At 34.8% G+C, this 25,651-nt stretch overlaps 2 protein-coding genes and 1 long non-coding RNA gene across 12 annotated transcripts in view; 2 read left to right on the top strand and 1 right to left on the bottom strand.

Moving 5' to 3' along the window:
- The first annotated feature begins 265 nt into the window (after positions 1-265).
- Positions 266-12,602, top strand: gpa33b (glycoprotein A33 (transmembrane), paralog b). The gene is made up of 7 exons (XM_087268146.1): positions 266-636; positions 3,761-3,927; positions 5,528-5,744; positions 6,147-6,311; positions 6,391-6,507; positions 9,900-10,029; positions 10,352-12,602. The coding sequence occupies exons 1-7, from the start codon at positions 591-593 to the stop codon at positions 10,962-10,964; spliced, it is 1,455 nt and encodes a 484-aa protein (XP_087124272.1). The 5' UTR covers positions 266-590; the 3' UTR covers positions 10,965-12,602.
- A 341-nt stretch (positions 12,603-12,943) lies between these two features.
- The window catches only part of ildr2b (immunoglobulin like domain containing receptor 2b), a 26,193-nt gene continuing 13,485 nt past the window's right edge, over positions 12,944-25,651 (top strand). For 7 of the 8 annotated variants that reach the window (XM_087266802.1, XM_087266801.1, XM_087266799.1 and 4 more), the window contains exons 1-3: positions 12,965-13,072; positions 17,234-17,563; positions 23,396-23,515. In XM_087266802.1, coding sequence (XP_087122928.1) covers positions 13,027-13,072; positions 17,234-17,563; positions 23,396-23,515 — 496 coding nt within the window. In that variant the 5' untranslated portion in view covers positions 12,965-13,026. Of the gene's footprint in view, positions 13,073-17,233; positions 17,564-23,395; positions 23,516-25,651 lie in introns of all 8 variants that reach the window. The other variant, NM_001030192.2, reaches the window with a different exon arrangement.
- The window catches only part of LOC141376163 (uncharacterized), a 14,319-nt gene continuing 5,134 nt past the window's right edge, over positions 16,467-25,651 (bottom strand). For 2 of the 3 annotated variants that reach the window (XR_015499691.1, XR_015499690.1), the window contains exons 3-7: positions 23,732-24,089; positions 23,388-23,472; positions 21,771-21,914; positions 17,205-17,531; positions 16,467-16,557 (exon numbers count right to left, since the gene is read on the bottom strand). This is a non-coding gene — a long non-coding RNA (uncharacterized LOC141376163). Of the gene's footprint in view, positions 16,558-17,204; positions 17,532-21,770; positions 21,915-22,436; positions 22,965-23,387; positions 23,473-23,731; positions 24,090-25,651 lie in introns of those variants that run through there. The other variant, XR_015499692.1, reaches the window with a different exon arrangement.

Raw genomic sequence — 25,651 nt, 5'->3', positions numbered from 1 at the left:
AACCATTGCTATACAATAAATTGCCTAATTCCCCTAACCTGCCTAGTTAACTTAACTAACCTAGTTAAGCCTTTAAATGTCACTTTAAACTGTATAGAAGTGTCTTGAAAAATATCTAGTCAAATATTAATTACTGTCATCATGGCAAAGATAAAATAAATCAGTTACTAAAAATAAGTTATTAAACTATTATGTTTAGAAATGTGCGGAAGAAATCTGGGGGGGGGGGATTTCTGACTAATAATTCTGACTTCACCTGTAGATGGAAGTTCAGAACTAAAAGTGTAAACATTAAATGATGCCCTTACTGTTTGTCTATGTAAACATCCTTTTGCTAATCATTTCATTTTCCAGCATTGACTCATCATAACGTGACTGTTGTGACATCACACTTGCCATTTTGTTTCGACCACTTTGAGGAAGAGGATAAGCAAAAGTCCAAAGTGCAGAAAAGGTGCGGTAGACAAAGGTGGGGAGGAAAGGCGTTTCGATGAACAGACGGAATCTATGAGATACGTTTATAAGGAAAACTATTAAAAACAATCTATATTAGACCACCATCTATTGAAGATTGACTGGACATCGACAAAATGACCAACTGGAAGCTGGTTTTTTGCAGCCTATGTTTAATCTCAGGTGAGGAAGTCAGTTTCTTGCTGTTTGCACAGAGTACAGTAGGCAAGATCAAATCAATGACATTGTGTTGCATGTATAAGTCAGTTGTTTTCTTGCCATTTGTTGTTACATGTGGCATTTGAGTATTACATTTTTAATCCTTTTGCTTCTTACATTAGTTTGCATACAGTTGATGTCAGAATTATTAGCCCCCCTGAATTATTAGCCCTCCTGTTTATTTTTCCCCTAATTTCTGTTTAACGGAGGGAAGATTTTTTCAACACATTTCTAAACATAATAGTTTTAATAACTCATTTCTAATAACTGATTTATTTTTATTTTTGCCATGATGACAGTAAATAATATTTGACTAGATATTTTTCAAGAAACTTCTACAGCTTAAAGTGACATTTAAAAGCTTAACTAGGTTAATCAGGTTTACTAGGCAGGTTGGGGTAATTAGGCAAGTTATTGTATAACGATGGTTTGTTCTGTAGATTATTGAGAAAAATATAGCTTAAAGGGGACTATAATTTTGTCCCTAAAATAGTGTTTAAAAAATTAAAAACTGCTTTTAATGTAGGTAAAATCAAACAAACAAGACTTTTTCCAGAAGAAAAAATATTATTAGATACACTGTGAAAACTTCCTTGGAAAATATTTAGAAAAGAAGGAAAAAAATTCGAAGGGGGCTAATAATTCTGATTCAAAGTATGAGCAAAAAGTAGCCCTTTCAAAACTACACAAGAGTAGAGAGTATTACGCTTCAAAAAGCTGATGCATTTACATGTAACTTGTTGATGTGTGTAAACGTAATATTCTGTAGTGTATTTAGTTATTGCCCAGCAGGCCCACAGCATAACATAATGTGATAAGACATTAATATTAGATTAGATTTAGGTTGTGATGTCAGGTGACTAAAATTCAATGTTTAGCCAACGTCTAAGGATGTTATTTTAATGTCCAATAACGGCATCAAATGATGTTGATATTTGGTTGATTTTACGTTGTTAGAAAGTGACCAAAATCCAATGTCGAGCCAACATCTTAAACCAACGCCATATTGACGTCAAATACTGACATTTATTTGTCAGGTTTGGCAACCAAAACTCAACATCTGATAAAAATCATAGTGATAACATCCACACAATGTCAAGCTGTAACATCCTTATACGTTGACATTTGGTTGATTTTTAGATTAGACATTGACGTTGGCCTGACGTTGACTTCTGAGGTCAACCCGATTTTCATTTCCAAGCAAAATGCATCCCCATGACGTTGGGGTACAAGATCAATCTAATGTCATGCTGATGTCTTGTGCCTGCTGGGTTTAAGGCCCTTTCAGTATTATACAGTAAACATCTGTCATCTTCTCATCAGTGACATGCATCTAAACAGTCTCTGGGTCAATGCGTGTAAAGATTTTGGACGTCTTTTTGGACACTTTCAATGCTTTCAAACAGTTTGCTGCAATTATAAATTGCCCATATCTTGAAGTAGCTTATTATGAGGCGATTAACCTTATATGTGTGATTTGATTGGACAGGAATCACAACACTGATTTTTCTAATTCCCATAGACAAGAAAAGATAAAGTAGTGAGTGCAGGTTAAAGGAAAGTAGTGGAGTAAAAGTAACAATACTGCACTAAAAAGTAATCTTTAAAACTACTCAGTAAATTACTATTTCTCAAGAAAACTACTCAATTACAGTAATTGGAGTATTTGTAATTTCTTACTTTACACAACTGCTGTTACTGTAAACTTTACTGTCCCCTTTTGGGGGCGATTTGTTCTGCAGCATAATAGATTTACAACTCATATATCACACCAAACACTTAAGACAAACATTAAACATCATTAATAGTGCTAAAAAGAACAACTATCCCTTCCCATTAAAATTCAGCAAATCGATCACACAAGAAACAAATTAAAATTTAAATCTGTTGGTCCTTGCCAAAAGAACTCAATACCAAGATCCTGGGGGAAGGATTTGAAATGAATCAAAAAGAGGATGGTATATATCAGATGTAATCTGATGGGCTTTCTTTAAGACCTGGATTTCATACAAATAGGATAACCCTGACACTTTTATCCCCAATACTTTACTGCAAGTATTAAAACCTTAGACAGTGAGTTCTTCTGTTTTACTTTTAAAAAAGCAAACCAACAAATCAATGACATAGTTAAAATGGATTCTATTTAGGCCTTATAAAAAAAGGTTTGGCCAGAGGAACAATGGTTGTGCCCAACAGAGCATGGAACTTCACTTCGTCAATTGGTGAAGTTTTGTTACTTGCCACTGTCGCCCCTGGCTTGCTTGGTTTTGACTTGTGGAGCTGCAAATCAATGGATTTGCTCTACAGGGTTTGAACTTTTAGCAGTGAAATTTAAACCATGAAGTGAACTAAACTGAAATTCAACTTTGAAAGTTGGACTGTCATAGTTTCAATTTACTACAACTTCTATGTGAAGCTGCTTTGACACAATCTACATTGTAAAAGCGCTATAGAAATAAACATCAATTGATTTTTAAAATGCCACCATCCTATCAGTACTAAACTTTGATAATTTTCACAGGCAATAAAGTTTTTATTGGCCAGTCCTACATAGTCTTTTCAGTATTTTCATTAAAAATTAATTTATTATCAATAATAATACCTACTTATAAGGATATCATGAAATGATTTGATTATTAGAATATCTAATATAATCAAACCATTTGTGTTGCTGGTTAACTTCTGTAATATAATTTGAATGTAGATTTGCAATATTGTTACCAAGAATATTAATTTTAAATTAAGTAAAATAAAATATTAAATACTGTTCAATATATACCAAATATTATCATCTCATAATTTCTTCGCTTATAAAAATAACCACTGCTTTAATTCAAAATTAATTAAAGTTAAAATTTATAATCACCATGTTTGTTTCACTAATAATAGATAACATAACCATAGTATTTGTAGTAAAGCTTTTAGTTATGTATGTAATAAATGGTACCAATGCACCAAAAGCCACGCTAATAAATCATGTTTAATGTCCATAAGGCATGATTTAGAGTTTTTATTAGTCTGAAAAATGTGTCTGCATTCAGTAAAATGAGTAAACTCTGATACTCACAGTTCTCTCTCTGCCTCATAGTGATGTCGGCTACTTTTGGACTGGAAGTGACAATGAGTGAAGCATCCATGGAGGTTGCCAGAGGTGATGATGTCAGACTGACGTGTAATTTTAAACCTAAGAAACCAGTAAATGATCTTATCATTGTAACATGGATTGGTGACGCTGATGAGACATCTGGAGACAAGGTATGCCTGAAAAATGATGGTCGAATTATTGACTGTACTGGTAAACATCACTATCCATATGAGCAGTGTTGGGGGTAACACATTATAATTAATGTGCATTACGTAATAATATTACTTTTTTTTAAATAACAAGTAAAGTAACGCATTACTTTTAAAAATAAGTAATATTATTTTAGTTTTTACCCTAATTAGCTTTTAAAAAATATATTTCAAAATAAAAATTACCTTAGAGTCAGGTTGAATCACTCACACTTAATGAGAGCATGCTGCAAGGTAACAGACAGTGGGCTCGCACTCATCATCGTCATCAGGTCTTTTTTTTCACAGCAGATGAGTCAGCGTACTGTTCTACTAACTGAATAACTCAGAATATAGGATTACGTGAATTATGTAGCCAGAGGTACATATGGCTGCATTTAATTTTTTTAAACGAACACTACAGGGAGGTATGACGTTATTCCTTTTCGCGCTTACCAGTTGACCACTTAGCTCCGTATGGACAGCTTTCCCACTGTTGCCAGTTTTTCCCGTTAGCTCACCATGTACGTTGGCGGACTTGAGATGCAGAGAGGAGTTGACTACGATGACAGGGTTCGAGTTTGTTTACTAACAAAAGTAACTTTAGAAAGCAGGTAAGGCAAAAACAGAATCCAAAGAAAAAAATAAACAAGTAAATAACTGGGCGAAAATGTGTTAAAATCTGAAAATGTGGTAAACATCAGACAATGGCTTTTCTTTTTCTTTATTGCTTTTGAAAATTGTTGGTTGGGTTTAGAGAAGTGGGTGGGTCAATCAATAAAATTGGTTGGGTTTAGGGAAGGAGGGTGGGTCAGTCGATCGGTCAGTCATTCAGTCAGTCAACAGCGACCTCTGGTGGGTTTATGTGAGAACAGCAGGTGCGAATGGCATTCGCGAAAAAAATTTGAGATCTTAAAAAGCTTACACATCGGCATCTGATGGATTCGCAAAAACAAAAACTGCAAAAAAACATTCCCCCTGGGATGTATTTCGCAGTCTCCAGAAATGTATATAGAGGTACGTTTTCAGAATGAGCCTGGGTTGATTTTAAAAGTTTAGAACTTGTTGTTCCCTTAATATAAATTATTTCATGTTAGCACTATAATAGGCTTTATTGCAGTCTTTATCTCAATGGACAGTGTATTTACCTAACTAATAAAAACACGAAACATTCAAAGGTAGCAAACACATTACTTTGCATGCTTTCATGTATAGCCCTGGGTTCAGAAAGTTCTCAAAGTGTAATTTTATCCTACATTTTTTAAAAGAAAAATGAAGGTGTAGGTTATACAGGTGGTTGTTAAATGCAGAGCATCTCTATAAAAAAACTGCTGCAAATCTGAAAGGGATCAAACCTCAGGTAGGTAAAAAAAAGTAATGCAAAAGTAACTCAAAAGTAAAATAACGCATTAATTTCCATAAAACGCAATTAGTTACTTTTTTGGCTAAGTAACTCAATATTGTAATGCATTACTTTCAAAAGTAACTTCCCCCAACACTGTCATATGAATCATGTCAATAATAAAAAAATTAAAAAAAACAATCACAGAGCCTTTAAATGCTTTTGTTTTTGACCTTGCAGGTCCTTTTTGGTAACTACTACTCCAATACTAATAAAGTAGACATTGATCCTCAATATGTAAACAGAGTCTCAATAGAAACAGACCTTACCACAAAAACATCAACGCTAACAATAAAGCAAGTCACTCAGAAGGAAAGCAGAAAAATTAGATGTTATGTTCAGATCCCTGGAGACATCGAAGGCAAACCAGCAGACACTACTTTTCTTTTGGTTCAGGGTAAGATCTGTGGCCCTTTGTCAAACATAATTTGTGACCCTAAATCACAAAATCAGTCATACGTGTCTAGAAGATTATACACCATTCAAAAGCTGAATAAATAGGCTTTCTGTTGATGTTTGTTGAGATATAGCACAACATTTGCCCAATATACTATTTGAAACTTGGATCTGGGCATTCAAAAATTTAAGATCTGATGTATTTACGGTGGGAAATTCACTAAATGTCTTCACTGTCTTTTTTCGACTAGTATCATTTTGGCTCTTAATATAACCGTTAATATAACCCACAACTATAAACCAATAAGATTGGTTTTGTGGTCCAGGGTCACAAAATCCTAAATATACTCCTACAGAAATAGTATAATCATTTAATCTATAATGAATGTTATTTGTCCTACAGTTGCACCATCACAGCCTGTCTGTAAAGTAGTAGGAACAGCAGAATACGGACACAATATTAGCCTAACCTGTGTCTCTGAGGAAGGTTCACCAGTACCTACATACAAATGGGAGAGATATAGCGTCAAAAATGTCCCACAAGGGTTTCCTATCAAAACCACTGAGAGTAAGTTTTGTCCTTTCTTCGATTGATACACTTCATCCCATTATATGATAGTTTATGCATGCTATTTTGTGTGTGACAGAGGATGGAGTTCTGTCGTTGGTCAATGTATCAAGTGAGACGTCAGGTTACTATATTTGCCTGTCAAGCAATAAGGTTGGATCAGCTAAATGTAACATGACATTGTCCGTTCTGCCTCGTAAGTATTTTAATCTTTTACTGCTTATTTTCAGTTTAAAATGATTCAGGTGATTAATTTTCAGATTTATTTTATTCAGTTATTTTGTCTTGGTAATAATCTTTAAAGTCAACATGGCAGTTTGTTTGTTCACACATACTGTAAAAAATGTAATGACAAAAAGTCAAGACAAGTATTTTTATGTTGCTCATTTTATTAACTTATTTTAATAAGTTGATCAGGTTTCAACTACATTGTATAACTTTTAAAAGGTTTAGCTTAATTTTTTAGTCAGTTTGATTGGTGTGGAGATGAAAATGACTAGAAAAGTTTTTAAAATGAAAAAAAAATTAAGGCAGCAAAACTTTTTACAGTGCAGCACACTATTATAAGAATTAAGTATACATTTAAGAAATGTGTATGATCTACTTGTTTAGGACCTTCGTGGATCTATACATGCTTTTATATTTTTAACCAGTCATGAATTTCTGCATGACTGACAAAATCATTCCTGTTAAAAATAGTTATATATTTTTCATGAGATTATGTTGGTTATTTTAATAAATTCCAAAACACTAGCTTATGCAGATTCCTCTAGCTAAAACTGACATTTCAAAATGTGCACAAGTATGCTGATCGTGCAACATTTTTTGTTTTGTTGACTTCCATTTCTATTCATGCAAATATGGAAACAAGAAAAGCAAGATTCTGCAAAGTTGGCCTAAAGTTGGCATACTTCATTAGCACTTATTGTTTTTCAGATATATAGTGGTCACAGCATACTTAAAAGCAAACAATATACTTCGTTTTCTTACAGTATTTTACCACATGAATGCAGCTTTTCAAAGTATACTTTATTTGATAGAGTTATACTAAACTAGTGACAAATTCAACATTATGCTAACTGCATGGACCTTCACCGATAAGTAAAAATTAATGTCATCTTTGGGCTTAAGTTGTCCTGGATTCCATTACAGATTTGTGCCAAAATTTTCAAAATTTTCTAAATGGCAACAAAAATATATTGTAGAATGATGCCATTTCTATTAATCTATGTTATGTGATCATTTTCTTTTATTATTTGCACATTAATAATTTGCTCTTCAGTGTTTGGACCTTCAGCACTGAAAATTAAACCATGCTGAACTGAACTGAATTTCTGAAAAGTGGACTGACACAGTTTCAATTTACTAGAACTTTTATGTTAAGTTGCTTTGACACAATCTACATTGTAAAAGCGCTATAGAAATCAAGATGAATTGAATTGAATTGAATTTAAAACTCTCACAGTAAGCCTTTTCAAAAATTATGATGATGGATGTTGGTATGTTCCTTTTTTAAATTGCCTAAAAAACTATGTTTCACGTTGGGCAATGTTTCCATTGGGCACATTTTTACATTTGCAATTTTAATTTGTGCAATTTGAACATTACTGGAAACAGCTACTGAGATGGTTTTAATAACTTTTTTCATTCAGAAGTATGAAACTTTGTGGGCGCAATGCACCCTTATGTGAACTTTTGCTGTGGCTGCTCCGTTGTAAGCTTCAACCAGGGTTTTGCCCAAGCTTAAGCAGAATTGTGTCATGAAAGGGTGAACTTACATAAAATTGATGGTTCCATTTGGGAATGGGTTGTTGTTTTTATTGAAGTTTAAATTTGATGGACTGTGAATTAACTTCACTCAAACACACATGACCAATATAACATCGATAGGTATCACAATTTAACATTTTAGTTCATTTAAATCTTGGCAGCATTTAAAAATTGTGCAGAATTGCAATGGCAAGTAGACTGCATATTTTTTTACATTCTGGATGTGTTATATGTTGTGTGAGGAAAAAAGACATTGCAGAATGTGAAGCCATATTACAATTTACCAGCATCCATTATACCCTAAGAAGGCTTAAGAAAGATTAAGCAAGATGATAATATTAATCAAAACAAAGCACAGTTATTATATGCCTTTTCTATTGGAAAACATAGATTAAATGGCGATTATACTGTCTGCATCTGCTTTTTCAGTATCTCACACATACAGTAAGTGGCATATCTGCAATCCATTCATCTTCTGTTTGCAGCTTCTGAAGTTTTTAATAACAAAGTAGTGTGTGATCGACTTGCCTATCAGAGGTCAAAAATGTGACAAACTTGACATAAAGGGCCCTATCATATACCCGGCGCAATAAGGCGCAAGAAGTGTATGGTGTGATTTATTGCTATTTTCAGACTAGCACAACAGTAGTTTCACCTTTTGTGCCACATTGTTTAAACAGCAAATCCATTTGTATCACTTTGTGGACTCATAGGTGTGCGGGTCTAGAAAGGAGGTGTGTTAAGGCGCATTGTTGGCACGTTGCTATTTTTAAGAACTGAAATAGAACTCACCATTGACCAACTAAAACCTGGTCTAAAGTCCTACGCAGAGTGCATAAGCAGAGCACCTATAAAGGTGCAAACGCTTACACATTGCTTAATACACAAAGGATGTACAGCAATACACAAATATCTTTACATATGAAAAAAATAAAGATTAAAATGTTACAAAAATTATTACTTTCTACATAAATATAAAAACCACTACCTCCATACCTTCATGTTTTTTTTATTCAGGACAATTTACATTTGTATAATGTTATTATTATTATTAACAGTATTATTTATTATATGCATATGTATATTTGCTTTAATAAAAACTAGTTTAGATTTGTCCATCTGTCGGTTTTGGAGACGTATGTATCACCATATGGGGCATAAGAATAAGCTGTGTGTTTGGATATAACTCAGTTTTTTGACCACACTTCATTATTATTGTTAATATATTCGTTTGCTGGGAATCTGAACTGAATTTAGAAATAATTTTAAAGCAAATCTTTACACTTAACAAATAAAATTAAATATGTAGGCTAATGGATGTCTAGTGGATTGTGTACAACACTGTTTCTTTATCCACAAAAAAAGTAAAAGAGTAAAGACTAAAATTTAAAAAATTAAAGAGGCTGATTTGAGGAGGCTCATTCTTTATCCTCGCGCTGCTCTGTTTAACTCGCTATTGAAGTGTTCAGTTTTTCCACTTACAAAGTCAACCATGTAAATAGCAAATGTGCCATGGCCCGACGCCCGTTACGCTCAAAACACACCCATAACTCATTAAAAGAATAAGCACTACCCTGTTAGACCATGCACCAGAAAGCAAAGCGAATTTTTCCGTCCTTGAAATAGCAAATGGCGTTAATGCTTTTGCGCCATTTGCTTTAGACTTTGCGCTTAGATTGTTAAAATAGAGCCTAGTGTTTTTTTCTATTCTAACAGATGCATAAAACGTTTTGAAGACAATATAAAAGTGAAGCTAATTTGACATCTGAGGACTTCTGCTTGATTTAAGTTAATCTTTTACTCTTTCTGTTTTTACAGCGTCCATGAATCTTGCCACAATAGGCATTGTTGCTGGTTGTGTTGCTGGGGCTGCGGTGCTTCTAATAGTCATCATCTGCTGCTGCCGCAAACGCAAACAAAAACAGAAGCTTAAAGAGTACCAAATGGAGTAGGTCACCATTTATATTCTTAAAGTAACAGTTGAATTGATTGTCGATTTTTGCAGGCTATGTTCTATATCAGGGGTGCTCAACCCTGTTTCTGGAGATCTACCTTGCTGCAGAGTTGATCTCCAACCCTTATTAAACATACCTGAACTTATTAATTAGGACCTGAACAGCACTTAATAATTACAGACAGGTGTGTTTGATATGGGTTGCAACTAAAATCTGCAGGAAGGTAAATTTCCAGGAATATTTTGGTCACCCCTGTTCAAGATTAAAAAAAATATATATGTATATATATTTTATATATTTTATTTATTACCTCAGAAAACCTGCAGTGGAATACCATGACAATTCACCTCTAGAAAATATTGACGAAAGGAACACAGACACCATAGCAATCACTGACGAGAGAACTGGCAAGGCCCGAAATGATGATTTTGAAGATCGGTATGATGACAGTGGAAGTGGCCGTGACGACTTCAGAGGCCGTGAAAATCACAAAGGAAGCCGCGATGAACTCAGAGATCACAATGATGATCGCAGAGGAAGCCGTGATGAACTGAGAGATCGATACGAGGATCGAAGAGGAAGTCGTGATGAACTTAGAGATCGCTACGAGGATCGCAAAGGAAGTCGTGATGAACTTAGAGATCGCTATGAGGATCGCAGAGGAAGTCGCGATGAACTTAGAGATCGCTACGAGGATCGGAGGGGAAGTCGTGATGAACTTAGAGATCGATATGAAGATCGCAGGGGAAGTCGTGATGAACTAAGAGAACGCTATGATGACCGCAGAGATCAATATGATGACCGTAGAGATCATTATGATGATCGTAGAGGTAGTCGTGATGATCTTAGAGATCGGTATGATGACAGAAGAGAACGGTATGATGACCGAAAAGGTAGTCGTGATGACCTTAGAGATCGCTACAGATAAAATCATTCAGATCAATATAAAAATCAACACCTCTGATAGCACACGTACATCAAGACTTCAGTCTGATATTTGTGTTTTTATCTGAAGGACGTATTTATTAGAGAGTTTGCTCATCTGCAAAACATCTATTAGATGACTATTTTTAGATGTTAAATAAACATTTTAAAAATATTTTAAATTTAGAGTCTTCTACTAGCAGGCGTTTTAAAGACATATTAGATCTTTGAACACTGCAGATTAGGGCTGCACAATGTATTGTTTGAGCATCGATATCCTAATGTGCACATCTGCAATAGTCACATCGCAGGATCTCCATTGTAGAATTAGAATTATAGTTGAATAGGAGGTCAAAACACACATGATTGTGGAGTAATTGCTGTTTAACCATAAAGTTACCATAAAATGAATAATTAGCATGTGTTTTCAAGCCTGTGCATGTTTACAAATTTCAAGCCCGATAAAAGCATTCAGGCACAGGAAATGAAAATTTTAATAACTTTAAGAAAGATTATTTATATTTATTTACAGTATACATGCAATGACGATTATACAGTGTTATTTGTTTTAATGTAATTATTCCGTTTGTGAACCTGAATACTGTTAGACTACCAAAAAAATAAATAAATAAATACAGGTAAAGCATTTATTTAATATCTATCTTTGCTTTACTGTATTTATCATGAGATGTGGTTCATTATGCAGATGTGCTCCACTGAAAAATCATCCAATTATCATCCAAAATTATCCCTAAATATCAATTCTTTCCAAATAGAGCTATTGATTTAATCTGTTAAAATATACTCAATATCGCAATATGTATCGCAGAAAAATTAAATATTGCAATGTCAGTTTTATTCCAATATCAGATGTTTTACAGACCAAGCTATGTTTGAATTAAATCTTTCAGATGTACGTGTGCTATCTGGGATGTTCGGTTATGAACCACTCAGTTCTGACAGCCATTAAAATTGGGATTGCTACAAGAAGGACATCAATAAGAAGTCTGATATTCACTTGCTTCAAAAGATGGTAGCTATTCAGTGTATTTTTTTTCTGCAGTTAGTTCAAAACAATGTTGTCCTAATCTTTCTAATGTTTTACAAATGCTTTCTTGTGTTGATTAAATCTAATTGTGTTGTTGTATCACTGAGGTGACAAATAATGCTTCTGATTCTAATCAGAATAATGCTTCTGACCTGAATGAATCATTTCTGATTTAGTTTCTGTTTGATGTGACAGAAATATAGCTATATGAAGAGTTTAGATACAAAAACCTCTAAATGCCATCTGAACCTGTCTTCTAAAATGAACATTTTATCAGGCTACTGTGTGTATGTTCAGTAATATCACTTTTATGGCAAAGTCCCCCAAAGTGAAATATATCAACATAAACAAAGGAAGCTAAGCTAAGCAAAAAAAACAAAAAAAAGACAAAAAAAAAAAACAAAAACATTTTCGATGGGAATTTCAGACGGCACTTTTACATCTGAACTCTTCATATGTTTTCCATGCCTATCATTAATGAATTACATGCATCCCTGTTGTGTACTCTTTTTTGTATTTGTGTATTTACAAAGCTACAACTAAATTGTTACATACACCTGCACGCAGTCTAAATAAATCAGCGATTTTAAAATACTTACTGTTGAAAGTTTCATTTTTCCTCAGCATTATTAGTCTTTTAACACTGAATTACATTCTCAGCTAAAACAAGATAACAATAACCACTTTTTTAAAAATACGTTTGATACAATAACGTTATTTTTTCAGAAAGACGAGTCCACTTTAGGAAATCTGGCAGGCAGTGATTGAGTCTATTAAATAAAATACTTTCTAATATTACGTTGGCAACCTTATAATTAAATGCAAAAGCTTTAATCAAAACAGCTTCAGCGAAAGCAGTTTAACATACTTAAAGTTTAGCTAGAAGAGCTGCCTCCCCCTTTAGAAAAGTGGTACATTCCGCTCATTCTGACCAGCGCAGCGGACAGAGATGAAGCGAATAACAGTCCGGGAGAAGATGGACTAGATGATTGCAAACTAACCCGCACTAAACTGGATCATGTTTTTGTTACACGCTTTTTGGATTCTATTCACACTATTTTCACGTAAGTTATTAATCATGTTTTCACTTTAACGCGAAATAGAGATACAGAAAACTGGGACGGACGAAGTAAAGCAACAGGTTGAAAGAGCTTAGAGATCCTTGAGCCTGCCTTTATTTTTAGCCTGATCACGAGTCCTCGCGATGGTTTTTACTATAATCCAATTATTCACACCTCACAAAGTAATTACAGCTAACACTTTTTAATTAAATTATGTTTAAACATAATAGTTACCGCAGTTGTGCTTGCATTCAGAAGTGTAAGTTAACTTTAAATAACATTAAATCAAACTAACAAGCTAAATGTATCCTGTTTAAAAATGAACTTTTAATTGTTTACTTCTGTTCAACAATATTCTTTGCTATTGATTATTATTGAATACACAATGCCTTTGTGTGTGCATGTGTTTGTGTGTGTGTATTATATAAATGGTACTTAACTACTAAGATAGTACTAGCCTTCTTAAATTATACAGCATAGAAAATATGAAGCACATTTGAAACTATTTAACATCCCAAAGTTGTTATTGTGGGAAGAGAATTGTGGGAAGCACTGCAGGAATAGGAATGTGTGTCAGGGAGTGTAGCTGCATTGTATTAGCTCTTGTATGGGAGACAATACAAATTATGATGGATGTTTTATGGGAACATCAGTAAGCAACTTTGTAAACTCAAGTAAGCCAAAAATCCATTGCAATGGACAGTTTAGGTGGCAATTTGCACAAATTCGCTGTAAGATAAAAAACGTTCTTTCATGGATGTTTTCATGCAAAATTTGAGCATCTGTGAAACTCTGGAACTGCTCCAAAGTTTTTCAGTAAAGGAAAATGGCACTTTAGATTAGTCAAATACTCTACAGTACACACTATGAAAAAAAAAACAAAAAAAAAAAACACCAAATAGATTCTTCAGGGAACAAAAATGGCATTACTTTGAAAACCCATCTTCATAACTTTTATATTTAGGAGTGTATTGCTTGGAAAACTTGTTGAGTCGGCAAAGAGCTGAACACTAGCACACCTTCCAGTAATGACTAAGCAGCTTCAGCAATTCACTAACACATGTAATCAAGTAAAATTGCCTTCTACTAACAGCTTGGTTTAAATCTCTTTAACCTAATTGGGTGTTCATGGATGACTGAGTCAATGAGTGTATAGTATTGGTGGGATTTCAACATCCCCCCTCCTGCATAGGTCGTAGTGAGAGGGGGTTCACCAGAATGCCAAACAATGAGTCAAACTGGCAACAGAGAGCACAAAAGGAGGACCCCAATCCCTGTACTGCGTATTAATGAACGTAATCCAAATTTCTCGCCCTACATTCCTTCAACATCCTAATGGTTCTAGAGTACAGTTGGGGAAACTCTCAGGAAGTTGCTCTGTTTCCTTTAAGGCAACGGTGAATGTGTGCAGATCTCATCCTGACATCTGTGATGAGTGTATATTTTTCTGCAGTGTGCTCCACCCTTTGACAAGAAGTGGGATATTTGTGTGTTTGTGGTGTGTAGACCTCCTCCCTACTTTTGAACTTGATCTGTTGCAAGAGTTTTCTTGAAATATTTTGCTATTTCACCCCACCCCATTCAAAGACGGTGACGTCTCTCCAAAAAATGACTGCCCCCAGCACCACCCTACGCCCCCCTGCATAGCATGGAATTCAACTTTCTTCACTCAGTCTTCTCCTCCTCTCTCCCTCTGTGTTTTTCACACCAGCAGATCCTCCTCTTGTCTGATTTTGCCCAGCGTTCTGTTGTGTAATCTCCCACACACGGCTGGACAAACACACTCTTTCATGCTTAGACACACACACACACACAAATGCTGACTGACTGGATCCAGATGTTTTTAGACATTCATTTTCAGGTCATCTCACCTTGTAATCTTAAGCTGATGAAGTGAATTCCCCTTGGAATGAGGTGACTAAGCATTGTGGAGAAGAGGCATTTAGTTTTGTTTTTTGATTTGGTGGTTGGTTAGTCTGAGAAAGAGCTTTGGGTAATGAATATACTGTATGTCTGTCTCTCACACTATGAAACATGCCATTAAACTCTTAACGCCACAACAGTAATCATGAACAGGTCAGCAGTCATTTCAGTTGCTGCTGTAAGCTTTCAGTATCTTGGAATTTGCATTACTCTCTGTGATTAGGGGGTGTTTACTGATGTATTGAATTAAAATGATACAGAGTTACATGAAATGGATACAGTTTGTTTCTCATTTTGTTAAGGTCGAGAGGCACAAATAATATGTAGTTAAAACATATCTTAAATCACAATTAATCTACTACATAGGGTACTTTGTACCTTACAATGCCAACTCATTAATGTGGTGATTTTGCTCTCACTTCACTATATTTAACAATTCAAATGAATGTGTAGATGTGTGTGTGTGTGTGTCTGTGTATGAAAATACTGATAGTTTGTCTACTACGCAAATTTTAATATCCAAAAACATACACATACATTATCGTGACACTAAAGAAATCATATTGTACATCTACAAAATGCAGAAAGAAAATCAAATTGTTCTAATAAAGTATCTTAATGTTTTACACAAATTGTAATGTCGTCATGCTTAACCTTTAGTCTGTTTCCCAAGTTCTCACAAAACAAATATGTGCTTATCAGTAACTAACCAACATCTACATAGATCTGTAATTTGATTTTACAGCATTTGTTGTAAATATATATATATATATATATATATATATATAAATACAAATAATAATATTATAAAGGTAAAACTAATGGTTTTATGTGCTAACAGGTCCTGTGCTAACGGTTCTATGAACAACTAGATAGATTTGTTTTTGTTCAAAATTTGCAAAACAAATATAGCTTTTTCAATTTCTGCTTTTCTCAGCGCACCCTCTGCTATTCTACAAAAAGGCTTGAAAAAACAGCAAAACTTTTAAAGTCAGAAGAGATTCTGAAACAATTCATCATACATTTAACGTCTTTATAAATGGTTAGAGATACTGTATACTAGCAATCACAGAACACAACAAAGTAAACTAATGCGTTTTGGCCGGTCATGATAAATAATTTTTGGTGTGTGATATATTGTCACAGAAATGATTGCGATGAGTGATTTTATTACCATTTTAAGAGAATTGAAGCCACTGTTTATTATTCATTCATTGGTTTTGCTTCGGCTTAGTCCTTTTATTTATTATCAATTTAGTTTATCAAATTCACCTATAGAGCGTATGTCTTTGGACTGTGGGGGAAACTGGAGCACCCGAAGGGAATCCCACGCAAACACAAGGAGGAAAACATGCAAACTACTCACAGACATGCCAACAAACCCAGCGACCTCAGCCCCCACTGATTATTATATAATGATTATACAAAAGCATAATAATGCAAATAGGCATAAATACCATCAAGGGGCAAACACTTTTCATGCTGAAATTTATTTTTGATCAGAGATGCCTAAACTAGAGCCCACGGGGCGAAGTCGGCACATGGTAACCTTTGATTTGGCCATCCTATTTAAGAAGAGAGGGAGAATGGTGGGGATGGTTTAGAGATTGCCATTTCAAATTGAATGTAACCTTTTATTTGTTTGTTTGTTGTTAAGTGACAAAAAACTTACTGAAATTAAATTTAATTTAAATGGTGTCAATCAATCAGATTTGGTTTAAATGTTTATACTGTCACCTGACGGATAAAGGATGGAATTCTGCTTGATTAGTGTATTGAACTCCACTGTGTTTTAAATGTGATTGTTTTTATTCCAATAAGTTATAATTAGGCCCACATGGAACCTGCACAATTCTCTGCAGAAATAGCAAAAAAACGTCTGCAGATTCCGTCTGGCCCTAGTTATAATTAAAACAATTATACTTCATTATTTTATCAATGTAAATGAATGAGTGTTTCTATTTATTTTTGAATATTATAAAGTCAATTAAGAAATTACCTATGGCAAATTTAATGTGAAATTATTTGGTATTGTTATTTTTGGCCAACGGCTCTCAATGATATTTAGTTTTTGGCCCCTTATACGAAAGGTTTGGGGACCCTTGATTTAGATTATGTCAGAGTTTGACTCTTCAAACTGACTTGACAACTGTGTATTGTATTCCAGTCTTATGTTTACTTTTACAGAAATGTTTAGTGTTTTTCACCTCACCTTTTTCTCTCTCTCTTTCTTTGGCACAGTGCAAAGTTGTGATGGCGTACAGGTGGTCGTTAAAGATGAGAAGAAGTTTGCCATGCTGTTCTCCTCCATCGTTCTACCATGTCATTACACCACCCACTCCACTCAAACCGCTGTGGTGCAATGGTGGTACAAGTCCTACTGCACAGACCGCACTCGAGATTCCTTCACCTTTCCTGAGTCCCTGGGAGTCCATGTATCTGATCTGGGAGCATCGTCTCATCGGGACTGCTCAGACAACAGCCGCACGGTCCGCATAGTGGCCTCAGGACAGGGAGCTTCCATGACCTTAGCAGAGCACTACAAAGGAAGAGACATCTCCATCATTAACAGTAATGTGTCCCGGCTGTCTTACTCTGAGAACTGAGTGTTTTTGCAGGAGAAGGATTAGCGAGATTGGATGTGAAGTTTGGTCAAATGTTAACGAATATAATGAATCTGATCATAAAACAGAAGTGGCACTTTAAAGGCAGCATTAGTCAGTTGAGAAGTGTAATTCCAACTTAATGACTCACAACCAGGATATCCTTGGTCATTGATTAACAAGTCAACTCTGTAGGTTAGTCTTTATAAAAATAGTAAAAAATGCAAACAAATCTGCACCATAGTAGTTGATTTTTTGTAACTTAATGATTAGAAGGATTTATGAAACATTTAATGGCCAGTAATATCTTGGCTATTTAAGCTTAACATGATTATGCATGAATTCATTAATATGCATTAGAAATTAAATTCCAAATTTTAGCATATATGAGTACACTTCTCACAAATCTAAATTTTAAATTCATATGTTTAATAGGAAGCTATACCATATTATATGTGCATTTACTGTACATTAGATTAGTCAGTACTAAAGTGAAATCTGGAGCTTATCTAAAGAATAAGCAATGATAACGCCCAAAAACTAGTACACCCAAATATATATTATAGAAAAATATTAAAAAAGAGGAAAAATCAAAAGAAGCAAAAAAAGGAAATCTTAAGTTGAAATTTTGTAGGTTGCAATATATTTTTGCAATATTTAGCTTGATATTTAATCAATTATCTTTCAATTTCTAAATATGTTTGGTGACTAAAATATTATTTTAATAAATATATCTGTTTAATAAATCTATTTTGTTTAATTACCACAAAATACATTGAACATATTCACTGAGAAATGGATAAAAAATCTCATTTTCAAAATGGGGTGTCCTCAATTATGCTGAGCTCTGTAAGTGGATTTTTTAAAGAAGGATGCAAGCTTACTGTACTTTCTCCTAGAGATTTTTCAGTGATTTTAAACAGTGAAAATAAATTGATTGGACACATTTTTATAGTCAAAGTTACAATGCTGTTAAAAGGTTTGGGTTTGGTTTTAATATAAAAAGCAATATTATGAACAATTATTAATATTATTATATCCAGTCATCAGTGGCATGAGCCTTAAAAAATCATTCTAACATGCTGATGTGGTGCTTTAACACAGGGATGGCGAATAATGGAGTTGAGGATCCACGTGCAGTTTATTGAAAGCTTAGTCAGGCAGGCAATGGTCAACAGGAACAAACAGAAGCATGAGGACAATCCAAAAGCATAGTCAGGTCACTTGCAAAAGGTTGATACAGGCAGCATACAACTAAAACAAGGAAACTAGGCAAGGTCAAAGTCCCTTTAAGGCAAGTTATTTCACTCGGCGGCTATCTTTGAAACGCTTTTCAGGCATTCTGTCTGAATGGGGAAACATCAAATTCTCCAAAACAGTTTGCCAAGCTTATAATTACATTACATATTTAGAACCACCAATAAAACTGAACAACATCTGTCTCATAAATTTTGTTACTAAACGTTCGAAACAAACAAAATCTGCATACTTTCAGGCTGCCCAAGCTAATGCGCATGCGCACTAGAATGGAAACAAGATCACGACACCAACATCATTTATGGCCGTTGTACACATTATCATCTTCTGAATAATGATCGTCTGATCACGCTGGTCTTCTGAAGTAGCTCACAACTTGGTCTTGATGGCAAATCTCCTTCAGAAATGACAGCCACTCTTTGTTAATAAGTTTGTGGGCGTTTGAGTAATTGCTGTCATGTGATGTGCATTGGACAGGATGGACAGTCCTTCGCGTTCTTTTCATACAGATTCCACCAAGTCCACCGTTAATTGAACCAAGTCCATTTGGTTAATTTAAAAGAACAGATTTCAAGCTTTATGCGATATATTTCGTATGTCTGTGAAGCAAGTATTCGCCGAGATTACAGCATGTTTGTTGACCGCCTAACTGTCATAAAAGCACACGTCTGTTCTGAGCTTTTCCCCCTGAGAAACGTCAGTCAATATCGATTGATTATTGGCTTCTATACTAGTAGGCAGGGCTTCATATTGACCCTTACACTTTTCCCCATTCAAAACTAAAAGCGACACGTCTTGCGTTTTTTATTCACCTTATTCTCCGTCGATGAGTGGGCGCTGCCATTTGAATCTTTTTGGCTTGAGACTTCCGGTCTCATTCACTTCCATTCATTTTTTGACTTTAAAAACTGCTCATTACGCTGCTTGATGTTGCAATTTGATATTTTCTTATTATATTATTCTACTTGGTCTGTATAGTCATGCAAACATTTGTTTGTAGAGCAAGTAGTTTGACCGTTTTCTGCCGTTTATTATTCCTAGTCATTTCTCCCATAGGCGACTGAATCGGAAGTTCTAAGACAATCGCAAAAACAGGCGCACTTCCGCATTTTAGAATAAGGTCAATAGTCTTTGGCAAGGGTTAATCACTGATAGGGTCCATGTAATGAGTCTTGAGTAGCTCCCAGCTGTGTGTGTGTAATCAATGGAGAACTAGGACAGGTGTGTATGTGGTGCCTGAAGGGAGTTGTAGTTCATACGGTGGCAGAATTGTAGTTGATTGTGACAGGTGCTGAAGAATTTATTAACAATTATTTTAAATGTATGGTGCATAATGATTTTTGTTGAACATGCCCCCATTCCCTCTTTGGATTCAAAAAACATTCAAAAGAACATAATCAGTTTGAAATGGAATGGATATTTTGAAACATTCTACAGTAAGAGAAATTTCTGCCATGAAACTCTATGAGCGCACAGGCTGATAGGTCGCCTAATCTGCTCCTGCGTCATTAAGTACATGGTGCAGGACATCGGTTGCCTCCACCTCGGAAGCCAACGAGCTTGCTCCTCATCAGTATAAATGCTCCATGTTGTATTACGCTGTTAAGCTGCAGCACGTTTACAGAGACCCTCCTCCACCCCAGCTCCACCAGTGTTGGATCTGCTATGGGGGTTACATAAATTATGTTTACAGGAGCAGCGTTATATTTTCAGATGATATGTCTGTGTATATACTGGCAGTAGCAGGTCTCTGTTGCTCTGCCATATAATAGCAGATCTAAGACTAAACACATCAACATTGCCATATAAATATTCATTACCATACTAAATCCAGAGAGCGTTCATAACAGAAATGTATTATTCTACAGTCTTTTTATTATTTATTCTGAGAAAAAGAAATGATTATAAAAATGTATCTTCCGACTGCACACTTTTAAACAGCATGATTGCTGTATATACTAAACAATAAACCACACCTGGGGTTACACAGTGAGCTCATGGGGAGAAATGACTTCATACATACACAAACATGGCCCAGGGATCAGGTGGTTAAAATAATTGCAAAATGGCAATGACAAGAAAAATCACATTGGTTCTGAGAAAAGCCCCAGCCTAATTTAATTCAATGGAATTCATAAAATGATATTTAGTCTGTGGCTTAATGGTTCAAATACTTCTCGGGGCCACTGTGTAATAAACTCATCTTGTTACATTGTTATTAAATTTTGAGCCTCTTCTACGCTCCAGTCTGCAATCTTGTGTGTAATTCATCTGCCCCTTAGGAAACCCAGTCGATTGTGCTGTGTTTTCCTGTTCCTTAAATAGGGTTGTTTTTTTCTAGGTCGCACAATGGTCAGGGGGATGGACCTCATAAAGGTTTCACAAAACACCCCCACAGCTTTCCTTATCAAAAGCAAACACCCTCTCCTCTGACTTTAGCCATCAAAGCTCTCCCTCCTCCAGCCACCTCTCCAACAAAGACTATGATTGTTCAGGCAAAATATTACACATAGATAATGAGTATGAGTGATGTGTTGTGTTTTCTGATTAGAAACATTAAGGCACACATTTACTAAGAGCTTGTGCCAGTTCCAAACCCCCTTTAAAAAAAAGTATGGACAGTTTTCAAAGAATGAGAAGTTTGTGGCAAAAATGCAAAGCCAGTTATGTTTGTGAATTACCTTATTGCATGTGCAGTTGCAGAAGTTTTCGTTTCAGATGTAAAAATATGGCATGGGAGTATTTAAATTTTACAGTGTGATGCATTATTTTATGTTCAGTATTTGCACCATTCACAATTAGTGTGGCAATTGATCTAAATGTTTTTCTTTTTTTATAGATGAAAGGGTACTGTGCATTTATATGAAAGTTTATTGTTTGTGGCAGGGCACTATTATATATAAGTTTATAGGACACACCAAGCCGATGGTTGACGCTGGGCAGCATCAGGATCTCGATGAGCATCTGTCAGGCTAGTTTGTTTGGTATATTCCACATGTCGCTTCTCTTTGTGCTCATGTCCGAGGGAGTTTGTCTGAGTTAACATGTAGAACCGTCATTGGCTGTCAGTGAAAGAGAGTGCTCTGATTAGCTGTCCAGAAAAAACAAAACTAAAGTTACCAAAATAAGCAAATGGTGTAAGTCAAGAGGGAACACAAAGAAGCCAGTTGGCATTTCTTAAATATTTATAAATGAAATGTATTATCATACATATTTGGATGTGCGAGAAATACTGTGAAAACGGCACGAAATAAACATTTTTTATGGCTTGAATTTGTGCAGCGAATTCCAGTTTCCCTTTGTGGAATGACAATACAGTCAATACTACTGCCACCTGCGGGTGTGGAAAGATTCGCAGAATGCACATTCTTGTTTCAGTCCGCTGTCATTTATTTGGTGTGTTTTTTGGTTCAGACAGGACTAGGACGCAGCCGACTCAAGGTCACAATATTATTGGTTTTTGTCGCTGTCTTGCCAATAGATCTTTGATGTCAGCTTTGTGTGTCCTGGCATTACAAAATGGAAAAGTATATACAGTTGAAGTCAGAATTATTAGCCCCCCTTAGATTTTTTTTTTCTTTTTTAAATATTTCCCAAATTAGGTTTAACAATGCAAGGAAATTTTCACAGTGTGTCTGATAATATTTTTTCCTCTGGAGAAAGTCTTATTTATTTTATTTCGGCTAGAATAAAAGCAGTTGTTAATTTTTTTAAAACCATTTTAAGGTCAAAATTAATAGCCCCTTTAAGCTATATATTGTTTAGATTGTCAGTAGAACAAGCCATTGTTATACAATGACCTGCCTATTTACCCTTACCTGTCTAGTTAACCTAATTAACCTAGTTAAGCCTAGTTTAAATGTTACTTTAAGCTGTATAGTAGTGTCTTGAAAAATATCTAGTCAAGTATTATTTAGTGTGATCATGGCAAAGATAAAATAAATCAGTTATTAAAACTATTACGTTTAAAAAATGTACTGAAAAAAAATCTTCACTCTATTAAACAGAAACTGGGGAAAAAATAAACAGGGGGGCGAATAATTCTGACTTCAACTGCATGTGGTCATAATGGTTAGAAGACATGTTGGCCATATTATGGTACTCAAGCATTCCTATAGGCAGAACAAAAAACAAACAAAAAAAGTTTTCAGTTTTTAGTGTCATGTTTGTGAAACTGAAAGCAATTAAGCAAAAAAGCTGAAATAAATTTGTTGTAAACTAATTAAACATATCAAACAAACCTTGTCTTTACTTAAAAAAGTGAGTAAACTTGTTGCTTTTCAAGGAATTACATGACTTTACTTAAAATGTAAGTGAATCCATTGGCTTAAAATTAATAAGTTAATGAACTAAGTGCATAAATAAATATATAGTCACCCTAACAGTTCCAAATAATAATGAGTTTAGGTCAACTCAATGCTTTTAAGGCAACAGGCACAAACTCACTGTTTAAAGCAAACTAACTTATCAGTTTTTACAGTGAACATGAATTTCCCTAGGCTTAGGATTAATACAATAGCATAATGTTTTCTAACCATTTCAGAAGCAGATCTGCACATTGGACAGCTGCAGTGGGGCGACAGCGGTGTGTATTTCTGTAAGGTGATCATTTCTGATGACCTGGAAGGAAAAAATGAAGGCCAAGTTGAGCTGCTGGTGCAGGGTGAGTCTCATAAACAAACAAGCGTGTATGGCATGTTGAAACTGCTAAAAGTGTTCAAAAAGTGTCAGTGAATGCTGTGCTCTCCGGACTCCATTTCTGAGATTATTTATAGAAATTCCTCTTTAGAAAGTGTTTACTTTAGTATGTGCTTGCTTTGTTATTGTGTCTAAATGATTGTTAATTCCAGTCCCGGTCTGAATTCCTCAGTGCACTTACAAGTGCTACCATAGTGACGAGCAAACGGCGCATGCCTCTCGACAGGGCTCAGATCCTTAATAAGAGACGCTATTGTTCATTTGTGCCCCAGCATATCAAGACAACCTCACATATTTCACACATCCTGGACAGGATCACTGGGGAGAGAAACAATATGCTTGGTGCTGTGGAACAGACTCTAACAGAATAAGTTATTTGTGTGTCAACTGGACAAAGCAAAGTCAGACGCCTCATGCCAGACAAAGAGTAAATAACTGGCCGTTATCAACATGAGCAATATAAGCCACTTCTTAAGCCGTTTCCATAGCAACAAAGGGGGTTTCAGGGGCCCGAGGATGCCAGGGCCTCCAGTGCAGTCCTGAGCAGTGAAGAGAAAAAAACACAAGAGGGTTAGAGCTTACACACTGTTCAGAATTAACAACGGTGTTACTGTATGTAGATGATAAAAGGAAGTCATCCGTTCGCTCTAAGTAATCAAGATTTAATTGGCTCATGAAGCAGGGATAATCAGGAGTATATGTTTGTAAATGTTTGACTTTGAACTAGACACTCCCTATTTTATCACACTTGCTGAGTAGTCATGTTTTACTTTGAGTTTAGCTCTTGCTCGTTGGTGGTGGATGAAGTCGGGAAAGCCAAATAATTCATTATAATTTAAGATTAGGATCATCATTTAAATACCAGCACTATTTAAAGGAATAGTTTAAAGGTTTTTTTGTACTGCTAGAAGACAAGAGGATAATTTAAAGAATGTTGGTAGTTCATAATAGAAAAAACCCTACATCATTCTCCCAAATATATTTTGTATAAAAAAGAAGTATGAAAGAGAAATATAGTTTTTAATTTGGGGTAAAACAACCTGTTATACTAAATAGATTTAAATGTGATTATTCTAATGCTAATTATTTTGCTTATGTAGTAGGACATTTTTATTTGTTTCATTTTGATAATGTAGAACTCTCAGAAACGCTTGTATGAAATACGATACAGGTCACTTTAGAGTTATGAGGGCAACACTTTGGTTTCCTTTGTTTATGAATTACAGAGGCGTTACAATTGGTTCTTGTCAATAGAAAAGTAATGTAATGTATTCGGACTACTCTTGGATTACTTTTAGATACTTTTAAAAGAAAACCATGTATACATATTAAACATTTTAAAGAGAAAAGGAAGAATCGTGGATGTTATCTTATAATATTTAAGTAACTAATTTAATTATGATCATTTTAAAGCATATTGTAATCTAATTGTAATACATTTTTTATCTGACTACATATAATTATGTCTGCTTATTTCACTTTAAAACAAAGTGCTGCAGCAAAGAAAACACACTAGTCCTCTAAGTCTTCAAAAATCTGAAAAATTATCTTACAAAAATCTGATGCAAACGGCAATTTGTTCGACTGTTTTTGAGCTTTGTTTATTTTGAATCCTATTCCCTTTAGCTGTGAATTTGAACCACATTTGCTTTCTTATTATAAATTTTCACCAACATGATAATAGTTTAGCAGAACACAACAGGTTGTAGTATACTGTATACTGTTGTAGGGATTGACTTTAAAGGATAGTTCACCTAATAGTACACTTTTAGATAACAAATACAGTTTTAAATTCTATAGAAGTAGGCTTGGGAAGATAACCGGTTTCAAGGTTTACCGCGGTTTGGAAAAGTCAAGGTTTTCTAAAGTCTGAGGTATATAGAAGATTTTTTAATGTGTTTTTTAAATGTAAAGTAATCTGTGTTTTTGAAACTAATGAAGAGAGCAGAAGCCAATCATTTATTTTAATTCATTAGCCTGATATGTTTACTGCTACAAAATATTATAAATGTTTTCTAAAATAAAATGTATTTTGTTAAATTGGGAAAGTTTTTATTTTTTTTTACCCAGACATTTAAAAAGAGCTTATTTTAGAGCAGTA

This window comes from Danio rerio, chromosome 9 (genome assembly GCF_052040795.2).
Source record: "Danio rerio strain M-AB ecotype USA chromosome 9, GRCz13ab, whole genome shotgun sequence".
In the NCBI taxonomy this organism is placed as follows: domain Eukaryota; kingdom Metazoa; phylum Chordata; class Actinopteri; order Cypriniformes; family Danionidae; genus Danio; species Danio rerio.
This window is presented reverse-complemented; position numbering and strand designations above follow the sequence as displayed.

Bases quoted from the DNA above. Each gene is read 5' to 3' on its own strand.
- gpa33b (XM_087268146.1), top strand. From the start codon at position 591: ATGACCAACTGGAAGCTGGTTTTTTGCAGCCTATGTTTAATCTCAG. The intron at 3,928-5,527 runs GTATGCCTGAAA...TTGACCTTGCAG, and splicing joins ATGAGACATCTGGAGACAAG to GTCCTTTTTGGTAACTACTA. The intron at 5,745-6,146 runs GTAAGATCTGTG...TTTGTCCTACAG, and splicing joins TACTTTTCTTTTGGTTCAGG to TTGCACCATCACAGCCTGTC.